The following is a 15,604-nucleotide window of genomic DNA, read 5'->3' as shown; positions in this document are numbered from 1 at the left end:
GGAAGAGCTGTGTCTGATACATGAGCATTTGTGTTTATTTCTTGTCTTCTACATCCCTCTTCTTAATTCATCATGTTACCTCTTCTGACATTACAAACATCATAGTTTTCTCAGGCGGAAATGGGAAGATTAGTTAGTTAATACTGGGTTTCAGTGAGAAATGCAGCTGAATAGTCAGATCTGTTGTTTGAACTCTGCAGAAAGTTCCCCCCACCCAGCATACTGAAAAGAAAATTGTCTTTGATCAATATAAAACAGTGAAGTAACACAGTTCACATGACACTTCACAAAAACTCCTAATCACTTAGATCAGAAATTTTCAAAGAAGCAAATGTCCATGTCTTAGTGCTTTGAGACTGCCATGTAAAAATTAACAGTCATTCTTGAGCCTGGGTAAAATGTTCTGAGGCAAACTACTTTAATCTTTGACCAGGGTTTCACATTCTGCCACGTTTCATTTTTCAAATGGCACCCAGCTGTCCCCTACAGGCATTCTTCATAAGAGAAGTCTGTTAGCCTGTAGCTGGAGAAGGATTTCTCATTCTGTTCCTCTCCTTTCATGCAGAAAGAAATACAGAATAACTATTGAGAGACGAACTCAACAGGAGGACTGTAACATGGGGAAACATCGGCAGTTACGTGAAGACTCCATTAGATCTCATTTTTCTGCTGCATAAAGAAGATGAAAAAGAATCCCATTCTTCCTAGGGAAAAGAAAGAATTAGAGAAAAGGACACAACCAAAGACAACAGTGTAAAAAGAAGAGGCTCTTGAGAACTCACTCTTTAAGCAGTAATTTTGTCTTAATTTCTTTCAGAAGCTCAGGAATTATTTACTTATCACATTATGCCGCATGGCCTTTCATCTCATGAGAAAAGAAAACTATGCAGTTTGATGTTATAGGATGTACTTAATATGTAAAGACAGTATTTCCTAAGGCATATATTAAGGCTAGCAGATCTTGGTTTAGTTGATGGGGAATGCCTCATTTTGCTCCCTTTTTTTTTTTTTTTTTTTTTTTTTTTTTTTTTTTAAAGCTTCTACGACCTCCTTCCATATTTGCATATCACCCATGGGTATCAAATATGGTTTCAGAGGCATAGGTGCTGGTTGCTGTCAAAAGGAAGAAAGGGATTTGTTTGGGGTATGATCCTGCATCACTGAATCACTGACATTGATAACAGGGGATATGAAAGTTGGTGTACGGGCCTTAGTTCTGGGACAGAACTGGCACTTGGTTCTAATTAATTCCTCTGAAAAAGTCAGGCAGGTGGAAACACACAAACCATTCTTTCCTTGTTTGTGTGGCATCACAGTCAAAAGCACTGTTTCTCCCTCGTAGCTGGTGGGACTTAGAAAAACTTCAGTGAAAGATGAGGAATTTCATACATGTGAAATAGTAACAGAGAAGACAATCAGGTCTCTGGAGAGGACTGATTAATTCCTCAGTCTTATATGTGCTTTGCCACACTCTTTTCTGTCCCCTGCCATGACTTTTCAGAGAGGCAGATGTAGTCCATGTCAAGCCTGCTCCTGTTCCTAGTGAAGTCAATGGTGAAATCCCATTAACTTCAGTGAGCACAAGGACTGCATCCATAACTGTAAATATGAAAGTGTTTGTATAGCTGATGCAATTCTAAAGGGGATTTTTTTGTGTGTATAAAAATGACATTCCATGCTACCATTTTATTTTTTAGGATATTTTTAATCTTGTATTTTTCTATTAAAGTATCTATTTTTGCTTGGTAGAATTAAAAATTAAGGAAGAGGATGTTTTGAAGACATATTTTGTATGATAGGAGTAATATGCAGGGAAAGTCAACAGCTGTAAATACATTTTAGAACCAGTATTTAGGGGAGGAGAAATGACTTTGTGGATGGTATTTGATTTTTTCCCCAACTTTTTTCTCCATGCATGTGCAACAATCAAATAGTTACTTAAAGAACACAAATGCAGTTATTTAATTGTCTATATGAAGATGACACTCATGCTGTAAATAATGCATTTTTCACATGTTAAAGAGTCCTGTAGAAATTAGTGGGATTTAACTATCCATGTGTGTACAATTTAACATCCAAGGAGCTACCTTCAGGAAGCATGTGTTAAAACACTGTTTGAGGCTGACTTTAATCCTGCTGCCATCAATACCCCTGGAAATTTTGTCATGTATTTTACCAGAAGCAAAAATGAATCTGTGTTGAATTAGCTACTGACAGGTTATTTTATACTGAACAAAGGAGAGCTTTGCATTTTCTAGTCAACAAATGGAAATGAAATGTACTTACAGCAAATGTGGTGAAGAAGATCCATAAAAGTATTGTCAGTGTGGAAACAGAGCTATGACTATGATTCTGAGAGTCCATTAAATATTTTGGTTTATTCTATTCTGATTTCATAAACAGAGCTTTCTGGTCTCAGCAGTTCTAGTCAGACTTGAAAGTTAACCTCAAAACTGGCTTTGAAGCCTGATTTCTGCAAAACTTTTAGGCCCTGAAAGTCATTTGGCCAGACTACCAACTCTGAGAAACCACTTCGGGATACCTGGGAGTGAAGAGCAAAAGCTCACTGTGTCTGCTTTCTGACACCTTTTATTTGTTGTTGGACATGGTGTTCTTTTTCCTTAGATTTCAATTTATTCTTAGCATATGGAGGGTTCATCAGCTGCCCTTGTGATATATTGTCCTATGTCCCAGACAGCCAGAGGGCAAAGCTTCCTGACTGTCAGGGCAGGTCCAGTACAGGAAATTGATTTCCAGCATCCCATTTCCCAGTCTGGGCCTGTGTGACTTCTAGAAGAGTGCTTTAGCCAAAGTGGCATGGATCAGTGGACAGTTTTCTGAAGTATTCTCCTTATTTCATGGGCACCAGAGAAGAATGGTATTCTCTTTATATCATGGGCACCACAAGTAGGCTAGAGAAGCAGTCATAGTGCTATGGACTTGGGGAGGAAAAAAGACATCCTGGTTAGTTTCTGGATATTTTTTTTTTTCCCCAAGCAGTTGAGTTTGTCTAGCCCCTGGGCATGCTTGAAGTTTGGATAGATATTTTTTTATATACTTTCCAAAGCAGTTTTGATCTACTTCTGGTTTTGCAAATAGGCCTTTCAGTATTTTGGCTTTGTTTTACCCACTTGACTACTCTGCAGAAAAAAAAGGCAAGGAAAATTTTTAAATGTGTAGAGAATAGGGTAACTTGAAGCATCAGTTCTTTTTGAAATTATTTTTGTTGTGACTTGCTTTGCAGTATGAACTAGTACTCAAGATCAAAAAGTGACTAGGTTGGACAATTGTGTAGATGTGCATTTTTCCTATGCCTTGCACAGCTGAGTCACACCAGAAGATGGGAGATCTGGTTGGGACATAAATTCTCATGACACTTTATTATGTCATTTTATGATATCTATTTAAAAAAGTATAGTGAAAGGTCACTTTTAAAAATAATATTAATTCTTATGCTTTAAAACCTTTGTGGAGGGTTTTAAATCATGACCTCAAGAAGTGTTTCTATGAGATGTCTGTTGGTGGGGGGCTGACCTAGGCTTAACCAAAACTGTGCATCCCAGCACCTCCAAGAAAGGTGAACCTTCTTTGCACCTTAAAGCATTTTAGATCAATGGGCTTTAATGTTTGCAAGTTGATGCACACAAACATATGTGTTTTTCCCATGGAAGTGTAGAGACCATTTAAAACATTTCACATAAGTAGATTCCTTCATAGTATAAATAAACTTGCTCTTCTTAGCTGCCTTTCACAGGCCTCTTGCTAATAGTTCCCATGTCTTCCACAGAGCACAGATCAGAAGCTGCCTTGAGTTTAGATTATTCAGCAGAGAGATTCTTTACTGGCTAATGCGCTTTTCCTTTCTGGTTCATCTGCATTAGCTCAATGCCACAATGTTTAGGCTCCGAACTCTGTAAGGGAATGTCTAATCAAAATAATAATAATTGATCCTCAAAAAGGGTTTCAAAACCTGCATTTTTGGCTTCAACAAATTGCCCGTATTGCAAACATACATCTGTATTACAGAGAAGCACAAGGAGACCCTTGACTCAGCTCAGCACTTCAGAGCACACTTAAAATAAGCTCAACTTCAGCTTCTAAGTGCTTTGCTCACTTGGGACTGAAGGGTATGGTCCTGGCCACGGCTGAACCAAAGGGAGATTTGCCATGTGCTTGAATTTAAGAAAGGCTGGCTGTGTAAGCCATATTTATTGCCAGTTCTTTCAGTTGTGCCAGTTAAATTGAAATTAAAATAATGGCTTCATATTCTGTCAAAGTTTGACAAATTCTGCTAATTTAGTATTTATTAAAATTACTAAACAGTGGTCATCTTAATAACTGATTCATCTCAGAATCGTCTTCCTGAGGATTCTATGGACAGTTTTCCTGCTTTTTTACCCTCATAACTTCAACACCAAGGCTTCTACTGAAAGTGACAAAGATTAAGCACAACTTTCAGAAGTATCTGTTACTTAGCTTCCTGAAACCCACAGCTTCAGAGTCAGATGTCTAGGTGCTTTGTCCTGGGCCACTGGTAGTTGGCCAGTTCTGAAACCTTTGTTTATGGACAGTTTGTGTGTTCTGAGTTGTCTGTGACTACCACCATCACTGTTAAATTACCAGTTCCTGCTCTAGTGTGCTTCATTGAAGACCACAACTAGCTGAGCTCTGAAAACATTCAATCTTTGCTAAAACTTGTGATTTTGAGCACTTTGGAAGATTGTGACCAGAATTCAGTTTATTAAAGACTTATATTAATTAATTTCTGAAAATAAACCATGTTGAGCTATTTTCATTTTGTTCTTAAACAATGCACTATTGCATTATTGGAAGTATTTTGTTGGGGTTTTTCAGTGGAAAGTAATTTAAGGTGTAGTTAATGCTTTGAAAACATTTGTGCTGGACAAAATAAAGAGAGTTCTCCCTGACAACTGACAACGTGTTTTACTGGGAGGTTGATCTCTGATTCATTTTTTGGCTTAGAAATGCAATCACACATTAAACTGACAAAAAAACCCTCCTACTGATTCAGTGGAAGTAAATTTGGGCCCTCAATGAGTGTCTGCAGGCCTGAAGCAGTTCAATTTCTCAGCTTTGCAGAAGAACAGGCTGCATCAGCCTTAGCTGACCTTGGCTCCAGTGATATTTTCACCTCATGAATGCCATAATGCTCCTGGAAAGCCAAGAATAGACATCAAAGACAGGAAGCTAATAGTCCTGGTCATAAATTTCTTTGGCAATTCAGTCCACCTTTTCCGGAGCTCAAGACAGTTCCACATCCTTCACTGCCCTCCTCTGTGCTTCAGAGTGCAGCTATGTGGGCATTCTGGTTCTCTCAGTAAAGCAGTTAAGGTTATTTTTCCTCATTTTCTCCAAGAGTTGAATGAACAGTCTTTCATTACCCTTTTTTTTTTTCACAGTCTTTTGTCTAGGTTCAGAAGTACTTTGAAAAGAAGACAGCCGTTTTCTACCATTTAGTCAGAAATGCTCCTTCCTCACTGAGAGTGTTGACCTTTATGTAATTTCAGACATGGTTCATTGCTGAGCACTGCTCAGCTGTCAACACACCTTGTGGTGTCAAAACACCATGGCCACGCCAGCCACTATCAGAGCTATAGACCTAGAATTACCTGTTAGGTTTTTTCATCCTTATTGTTTTTGCTATAAAATGATGTCTAGCAACCACCTTACCCACGTCAGGGCACATGGGAACAGAAATACCAGTTTCTAATGGTACATTACCTTTTCTGTTGGTTAGCAACATGCCCTGGTAACTCACCTCACAACAGTGAGCTGTAAAGGGACAAATTTCAAAGTGCATGTTTTGTAGGAGTCAGTTTTAACTCTTTTTAGAAACAAACTCTTGGAATGTATTTTTAAGGGCATGCTGGGAAAAGTGCTTTCAGATATGTTCTGCTTTCAGATATGTTGTGCACGTGTGTCACCTCTCCTCCCCCACTTTCCTTCTTGCTGTTGAAAGCACAAAAGATTTGTGAGTGTGTGAAAACTTTCCAGTGGAAGAAATGGAAGAGTTTGTGCTGTGCATATCCCTGCTTAGCAGCAGAAATTAATTCAAATGGCTTGAGAGCTGAATTGTTTTCCATTCTCAGATACCTTTTAACATCTGAGCTCTGAGACTGATGAAAAATGATTGTTGAAATTAAAACAAATAGCTGTTTGTGAGAGATGTCAGACATGGCTGTCTGCAGGGTCAGCAAGCTGTGCAGCAGACATTAATAGTGTCTGTTCTCTTCTAAAGAATAACAACAGAAAGACTGAGCACTGTGGTTTGCCCCAGTGAAGCCTTAACTCTGTCATAAATGCAGTTCCCCCTTTATCTCACACAAAGAGGGAGAAAGTAAAAAGGTTAATGTTGGACTTTTTATGGAGTTACTGCTGGTTTTGATCAAGAAGATAAGGCTGTCACGGTTTTGAGGCTTTGTTGGGTTAATGTTTAATTGTGACAAGTGTGTCACTATAGAGACTTTTATTATGCCACTACTTCTCCCATAATTGACCTTTTAGAAGGTCCTAACTGACAAAAAACAAATTTACAGCATAAACAACTAACAAAAAGGAGAGGCTTACAGTTCCCTCAATCTGCATCAAAGATTAATTACTCTGAATAATCTGATTCTGTTACAGTTTGTATGTTAAGCTATATTCAGAAATGTTAGGCAGATTCATTAGATGAAAAATCTTTGAATGGTTAAAATCCATTCTGTGTGAACTTTCCCTTTGTGTTTCTGTGACATGAATGTTTCTAGAAAACACTTGAGCAAGCAACAAAAATGTACAGAAACCGGTATTAAAATAAAAAAATAGTTTTTTTAGGGATCTCTTTTGTAATGTCAGCTGGTATGCACAGAGAGCACATGATTCTGCCCCCTATGTCCCAACTGGGGCAACAAACAAGAGGTTTCGCTGGTGTTGTGCATTAGCAGCAGGCTCAAGGAGCACAGCTGCATTGCTTTCTGCTTGGGGATTGTCTGGATTTCCGTTTCTCTCAGATAATAAAGTCTTTACTGGGCAGGTCTGGAAGTGCTGAGAACACTTGGAGAGGCAGGATCAAGGCAGTGGCTAGAATTTGCTGTGTTTCTTGTGCATAGGGTGTAACAATCAAAAACTAACAGGACTCAGGATAGACACTGTGGACAGGAACTTTGTCACCTTTTTTACACTGTTCCCTATTAATAGAAAAATACTGGACAAAAGAGAAACCTAGTGCCAATTCAGCAGAAAACAAATGGAAAGCTGCACAGTATATTGTACTGATGTAAGTAAACTATCTGCATATAATGTGATTTTATTTATTGTTGGTTTTGTGTAGAGGAGAGTGTGTATTCATGACTGTGGATATAACCTTTGTTTATTTGTGTAATGTATTTTATTTCTTCTATGACTTGGTCATATAAAATAGCTGCATTCACTGGTGTCCTTTGACTTCTTATTCTGTGCATTTTCTTTCACACTTTTTAAAAATGCAAGCATATCACATAACCTAAATTGTAACAAAATGTTTCCATTAAAGACATAGGAATATGTTATCTCCTGTTTCTATGGTGTCTCTTGTCATCTATTTACTACATCCTTGGTCTGTTCCGCATAAGAGGGTTCTGTCAGTTGGTACAGAGTTAATAACAGGAGGGTTATTCTTGGTCTAAGAAACTGTATAAACCACTGATTTTAATAATGCTTAGCAAGTGATTAAATCAGGAGTCAATCTAACCTTTCCTTGTAAAAAAATCTCCCCCATTGCATTTTAAGATCTGGGAAAGGTTGTAGTCAGTGAACTTCAAATGAACTTTGAATATTTTTGTATTTATTCTCAATTGTCTGGAAATGCAAGTAATTACTAACCAAATTATTGAAATGCATTGGAACCTTAACTAGCAAGCATTAATTTTTATAGCCTGCAGAGGGGCAAAACTAATATATTTCACTAAGCTATACGTTCATTTCTTAGCAGCAATCTTATCAAATTTGGGGAATTTTGATTTGCTGTGTTATTAAGTACAGTCTTCACATTATCCTGTTTTGTCTAGCTAATTAAGTACAGTCTTCACATTATCCTGTTTTGTCTAGCCTTCTGCTTTCTGTATGCATGTGTCTGTTGGAGCAATGTTGCCAATTTAAGATCTGTGCTTGGGAGCATGCCAGGCCTCTATTATCTGAAATAACTGGAAATGAGGGTGAGGAAGAAGTATCTGATCACACTGGTATCAAGACTTCAAGTATTAAGAATTCACTGGAGAGTTGATGGAGTGATGGACCATTCTACAGTGAAGAAAAGAAAAAAAAAATAAACCAGAGTAAAAATAGAGATTTGGAAAGGCCCATTCAGTTAGGGGAGGGTTGAACTAATATCCTAGCCGAGGTGCCTTTCACTGGTAAATCTCTAAATATGTCACTACGTTTAATTAACACAATACTATAAAAAATATGCCAGTTTGTATAGCTGATTAAAAGTCTAATGATACTAATCTTCTGAAATTGTAGAAGATATTCCCAATATTTGTTAGAATCTAGTTTATTTTAAATCTGCCTTCTTACCGATACACTTATATGCATGTTTTACAAATAAAAATTATTATTTCTCCTGCTTTTGCTTGATGCTTATGTTTTTATATCTTCATCCCATTACAGACAGGAATCCTCTGGAAGTATACCTAGAAGTTTTCCAGTGTTTCTGTATAAAGCATCGTAGAAAAATTGTACAGATAGCCTTTTGTGTTCTAGATAACTGCAATAACCATTAAAGATGTTTTGGAAACAAAAGTGGATATTTTACATGACATCTCCAGTCTCTTCAAGCAATTTAAGATTCAGGTCAGGGTAAGCTAAAGATTAGTTTACTAATATTTTCTAATTTTCTAAATTTTCTAGAAGCATGAGTAGTAATAGTTAATGCTTTAACCCTGCTATATCATATGGACACATCTTCAGGTAAGGCAGCAGGAAGACAGACTTTCGACATCTTGCCTTCATTGACAGCAATCGAAAAAATCTCATCAACTTTTCTAAAATGAAGTTTTCACTCAAGCTTAGGAATATTTTCACTCAGGCATGAGAGTTGACTGACTGAATTTATGTTCAGTATATGACCCTCAGGCCAACATGTCACAGTGACAGGACTGTCTTCCACTGTTACTAGATTGGTAACTTTTTTTTTAATAGTTTATCCATCAAAATAAAAGCTTGAGGTTGGTGTGATGAATTGTGTAGATATATATGTACATCAAAGTTTATGAAACTATTCATCCAAATGTGTCAGAGATCTCTTTCTCAGAGAGCACTAGCCAGTCTGACAGGTAAAAATGTAATTTGGTGAAATTAAAGCAATTGGTCTTCAGTGGTAGCAACTTCTGGATATCATTTTAGATATCCTGAAACCTAGCTGGACACATTTTTGTGGCTTCCTTAGGAAACTATTTCTTGAGGAACATTCATTGCATTTCTGAAGAATTGTGGTGGCATTTGAGCCAAATCTTGGTCTTGAACTTCAGCCAATGTTTTCTTGAGTTGAAAGAGCACTGCCAATAAAAAGTAATTGTACAACTGACAGAACCTCTTTTCTTCCCTCCTAGGAATAACTATAATTTACAGTCTGTAAAGCCTGTATGAGCCAAAAAGGGTCTCCCTGTGTACATATGCTACTCTTGGTAAGCCTTCCTGTGTCATTTTAGGGTTGGTTTGATGGCCTCTAGTCCTCTGCCTCAGAAAAAAAATAGTCGTACTCCCCTTTCTATAAGTAAGTTCTCTTCCAAGTTGATTGTTCTGCCAGCATGGCAGTTTATGATCAGTGTCAGTTACTTCTTGATACTGCCATTTAATTTAGACAATAAATTCCTGCTTTCAGGTTTTTAATACCTATGTATATAGTTCAAAAATGAGCTGATGGCAAAAATTGTAACCATGTATTTATAATTGTCCAGGATAGGGACATAAGAACATAGGACATAGGAAGCTCATGTCTGGTTTTCTCCCACCTCTATTTCTGTGGTATGAAAACAGACCAGTCCCCAACTGCTCACTGCATGAGCACCTCCAAAGGCCAACAACCACCACTGTGCTGCCTGTAAGCCAGCAAACATCCCCTTTTGGCATCTAGCAAGCTAAAAACACACTTACACCATATAAAGCACATAGGAGAAGTGGTGCTTGTACCTCTTCCTCCTGTCCTGCCTAGTGTTAGAGCAGTAGTGGCATGACTGGAGGAAATCCAGCATCCTGCTTTTGGATGAGTTGTAGAACTGTAGTCTTCCTGTGTCCTAAGAGAAAAAACATGCTATTTGTAGAACAGTGTGTACCCAATTTACTGTTGCATAAAAAATGAGAATGCCTCAGGTAAAGGCATCTAAAAATAATTTTCCTGTAATCTGATTGCCTAGACAACCTACTAGAGCAGGCATTTTTCAGTTTTTATTTTTCTTCCTGCAGCAGAACAATTTTTTATTGTTATTTAACCTTCACAGGGGAAGAGTGAGCAGACAGAATTCACTGTAGTACAGGGGCCACTGTGACAGCAACATGGATTTAAATCTTTCCTCAACCCTTACAGAAGAAAGACATGATCTGGCACTTGTGACAGCCCTGGAAATTGGTATTTGTTAAAATGACAGTATTAGGAGCAATCCCTCTGACTGAAGGGAGGGAGGAGGATCCAAAGAGGGAGGAGCCTGCACACATAGTGAAGAATTTCAGATAGTGAGAAAGTCCTGGCAGCACTGTCTGTCATTGCCTTGCACACATGTATAATGTGCCCCTGCTAAACTGGATTGCCAGGAACCATTAAGTTGGACTTTTGCTTGGGCATGCTTAAAGCATGGAGTACCCTGAGATTCTTCTGCAGTATTTGGCTCCATGTACAGGATGGAGGTCCAGAGGAAGAATTCATAGCCCCTGACTAAATTCTACTGTGCAAGGTTTCCTCAGAACAAATGAAGGATCCCGCTTGCTCTCGTTTGATTAGCGCAGAGTTTCATGGGGTATCAACTGAAATAGCAGCTTAGAGATACCTTTCTTTCTTAAGAAAAAATACTTAAAGAAGTATCTCTTGTGCTCAGGCGTCAAAGGAAGCAGTGCAATGAAAACTGATAAACCCCTCAATTAGGTAAGGGAGTACAAAAAACAAAGCAACAGTCCAATGAGTACAGGAAATTAAACTGGAGGACTTAGGCTACTGGGTAATGATGAGAAAAAGGCATATTTTAGATTGAGAAGATGATGGCTTTAGTCACTTTGCTAAGGATAGATATACTAGGCCAGTATCCAACCTTCTAACCTTCTGGGATAGACAGAAATGGGGTTTTTTGCTGGGTCCTGGGCAGTTTCAGGGAAGAAATAATGGAGCCTGTCAGGAAGGCACCAAAAGGTTTAAAGAATGTGGAGTAGTCTCTGGCTTTTTGCATGCCTTCTTAAACAGAAATAAACCTTAGAAGCACCTGGGATTCACCCAGCACCAGTTATAAATATGAATAACGGACTGAAGACATCAAACAAAGAAAAATGCAGGCTCTGTATCAGGAAAAATTGCATAAGAGTGTGAACTATTAGCCCTCATGCACTCCTCCCAAAGGGGGTGGAGATAGAATTTCTGTCGCTCAAAGCATTAAAACCCCATGCCCTGGGGAGTGTGCTGCAGGAACAATCCCACAGTGACAGGAGGGATGAGTGATTTAATGGGTGGTCATTTCCACCTTCAAATCTCTTTTATGTACATGCCAAGGTGCCTTTAGTGACAAGCTGCAGTTCAACATCAGAGCTAAAAGCATCCTGGACATAGCTCGAGAGAGTGATTCAGAAGAACTAGACAGGAAACGAGGTATAGAAAAAGGGGTGGGGGTGTTAATTTAACTGAGACAAGCCAAAGTGCATAAAAATTTTTCCAGTTCAGTTTGGGATGGGAACTGAGGCTGAAATGAAGAAAGAGTGGTAAAGAGATCCCATCATTCCTTAAATATTTATAGACATATGTCACATGCCAGTGGCAAGTATGTTAAAGTCTCATTAATATTGCTTTCCTTAGTCAAGGCCTGACAAATTAATACAGACTTTAAGGGTTTCTGCATTGGACACAGATACCACTGCTCTGTAACCCCTCACCTTGGCCTGACCAGGAAAATTTTTTTCTCTGCCTGAGCTGAAGCTGAAATAAAATTTTCCATCAGCACCAGTACCAAACACTTAATTTCCCCTCCCTACATCTCCTGCTTCTCTGCCAAGGAAATAAAAATGAAAGAGAAATAACCTTTCCTAATCTTGAATGTTCACATAAGAGATTCTATTTTATTTTGCTCCTTTACATTGTCAGTTGTTTCTATAGTCACTCCTTTCATTACTTGTTTTCACTTTGTTATTTTTTCCCCTTTGTTTCCTCCATCATCCTCTGCAATCCCTCTACTCCACACCTAATTTATGCCCTTCCTTCTGCCTGCCAGTTTTCCTAAGTGCTTTCTTTCTCTTCCTTTAATGCCATTTTAAAAAATTTTTGTCGACTTACTTTAAAGAGCCCCCCGGGTATACTCCTGGAAGAAAAGTACCAGCTAAGCTGGAAAGCTTGACACAACAAATCTCAGTTGCAGGGGTCTTTCCACTGTGTCCCCCAGGCTGTGCTGAGGGGTGCTACATCCTGCTCCTTTCTCACTGGCCTGCTCTGAGTGTTGCTCTATCCCCGTAACTGCAGCAGGGGCTGATACTGAGGGACTTTACTTCTATGGAACTCTGATTTTATTTCTGACCCACAGCAGAAGTAAAACTAAAAAAACCTCCATTCCTTCAGGATCCGTTCATGGATATCAGACAGTGTCATGATTTTTTTCTTTTTCCTATAAAAAACAACACAACTTTCTGTAGAATATTTTGATTTTAATTTCTTTTTACTAGAAATAAGTGGCTTTGTTCTGATTTCTCAGACTGTAAGAATGACCAAAATCCAATTACAATATAGCAGCCTTCAATCCCATACAGACCACCTGTTGGAAATAAAGTTTGTTTTTTGTCAAACAAACATCATTAGGAGGGAGTGTCCTGCTAGAACATGATGTACCCAACTTGGCAGACTAATGTTAACAGGATAGTGCCATCACAGAGGGAGGAGGCAAAGACACACCCCTACACAGCCCATGGTGCCAGCACAATCCTTCCTATCCCTCAAGGCCTATAAAATTTGAACGTGAGTTTGTTTTCTGTAGACCTACATCCCTGTATTTGGGCAGCAAGGAGAACTGCACTGCAGGAGAAGCTCCTCAGACCCAGGTAGTAACATTTCTTACACAAGGCTTCACAAGGTTAGGAAAATCCTATGGAAGCATCAACCAGCAGACACTACATGGCCTTGACAATCAGCAGTGCTGCCTCCCAAATAATGTTTTAAACTTCTGGCTGAATGCCAGAAGTGGTTTTGCTTGTGGAATAAGCTATTCAGCTGAAACTCTGCATGAGTTAATCCGCTCCATGACAGGTCGGGCATCTGATGCAGCCCTTGCATTTCTGTTGTTGATTTGGCTAAATATTGAAAATTACTATGGGGAAAATGCTACAATTTACTTGCATCAGAATAGGGAGGTTGAGTTAAAATGCTTCCAAATGTAGCAGCCAAGGCTTCGAAAAAGAACTGGTGGTTTTAAATCTCTCAGTGCAGAGCATGCCTACTTTGAGATACTTTGATGTAACTTTACTTTGTCAAAGCCTGAGAAAATCACATCTACTTTAGATGACTCAAGCAGACCCATATATAAACAATGCATCCAAAATCACCTAATCGCTTGGAAAACAGAAGTATTTAAAAAAAAAAAAAAAAAAAAAGTCAGTTCTCACATCTTCTTAAACCCCCAAATCCTTAGTTACTACATAAAAAAAAATATAATGGCCTTTTTTGGTAACATGCTTCTTCTCAGTAATAGTTTCACAAATGCACATATGGGAGAAAACACTGAAATAGCAAGAAAAGTGTGTAGGAAAATTCAACCTTGGAAAATAAAGAGGAACTACCAGCTGTGTGGGTGTAACAAAACCCTGAGTCACTCCTTGACTAACACCTGCATTAGAAATGCAATCTGAAGTAGGGCTTTCGATCAAAACCATCACCTTTCAGGTCCGCAGCTCTGTTTGCTTTAAATGCCCACATATTTACATTACATTTACACTGTTCCAGTACTCTGTGTTTCGTGTGTTTCTTAGGCTCCCTTGTGGCTGCAAGGGTAACTGGATTATTTTATGATTTTCAAGAAGGTTAGTATCCTAGCTGGGAGGAAGGAAGCTGGGCTGTGTTGCAAAAAAATTGTTTCCTATTGTAGTTCCAGTTTAAAAATTAAGGTGACCATGTTAGTTAAAACCTGTTCGTTTTAACTGTTAGTTAAAACCTAATGTTTTTAACTGCAACTTATTAAATGTATGCAAATTATATTGATACATTCTCATGCAGAACACATTATCTTCTGTCTAACTGTGCCACATAAATATTGGAAACACTACAAGCACACAGTAAATACATAGTGGAAACAGAGCCACGTTGTGTAGCTATGTGTTTTTTTCAAAATATCAAGCCTAAATGTTTCATGTGCCATAAAAATTATTCCTGCTCCATATATACATAGCTTTCTCTCCAATAGTTGGGGAGAAAACTAATAGTTGAGAAACAACAGTTTTTATATGGAGATGAGGGCTTTTTTTTCTCTTCCTGGAATGTCCTTCTTAGCACAACTCTCTTCAGAGTTGAAAGTGTTCAGAAAAGGAAAACACTGCTTTTAAAAATAAAAGACAAGTTTTAGAAATTGTTCAAGCCATGATCTACCAAAGTACATAAATTCTGATAGAATTATTTTCACTATCCCACCCTTAAGACATGTGTGCAAGATTTCTCACAAATATTTGCATGTAATTCTATCAAAGCAAAATATGTTCAAAGATAAAAAAAATTTCAATGCCTATTTCAGCTTATGCAACGTCTTGTTTTATTTTCTATTTATTGCCATTCTTACTAATGATTTGGTGATCACATCTAAAAAGTTTTATATGTGAGGTTGCCTGAAAAATATGAATACACTCAGCAAAAAAAGAAAACACTACTGAGCCCTGCTCTTAATGTTCTTTCCTTCAAAACCTTGGAAAGGCTTTTACTTCTTGAACTAAAAAAAAAAATAAAATTCTGCCAGCCCATTGAAAAAAAAAAAATCAGTATTTTCTGCAAGAGAAAGAGTCCTTTTACTTTTTCCTTTAAACAACTGTTTTCAAGCATGGAACACATAGGAATTACTAAAAGGTAAGATAAATGTTACCTTCAACATTATTTGCTGAAAAAGACTGAGAAGTTGAAGCAAGAGTTTTGTAGCAAAGCTTTCTGTAGTTTAAGGGCATCATTATGTTTCCCCCTGTGCCTACCTGGTTTACTGAAGGAATGGGGTTATGCCCTCCAGTAGTTTGTCCTTCTGTGGGAAGTTTTGAAACAGTTCTTTACTTTCAACTGTGTTTGATAGAGGGGTGGAATAGTCTTAAAGGTACTTGGGGTTCAGAGATTTCATGCAAATGCTAAGTACAGGGAGGTGATAAGAGTGAGAGGCAGAGAGAAACAGCTAAAGGTCTCTATTTATGTAAGGAACCAAAG

General features: G+C 38.1%; 1 protein-coding gene across 2 annotated transcripts in view; it reads left to right on the top strand.

Annotated features, from left to right (window-relative positions):
* Positions 1-8,602, top strand: part of NPR3 (natriuretic peptide receptor 3) — a 45,801-nt gene extending 37,199 nt beyond the window's left edge. For both annotated transcript variants that reach the window (XM_030257962.4, XM_030257961.4), the window contains exon 8: positions 566-8,602. In XM_030257962.4, coding sequence (XP_030113822.2) covers positions 566-677 — 112 coding nt within the window. In that variant the 3' untranslated portion in view covers positions 678-8,602. The remainder of the gene's footprint in view (positions 1-565) is intronic.
* The last annotated feature ends 7,002 nt before the right edge of the window (positions 8,603-15,604 follow it).

Source organism: Taeniopygia guttata, chromosome Z (genome assembly GCF_048771995.1).
Source record: "Taeniopygia guttata chromosome Z, bTaeGut7.mat, whole genome shotgun sequence".
NCBI lineage: Eukaryota > Metazoa > Chordata > Aves > Passeriformes > Estrildidae > Taeniopygia > Taeniopygia guttata.
This window is presented reverse-complemented; position numbering and strand designations above follow the sequence as displayed.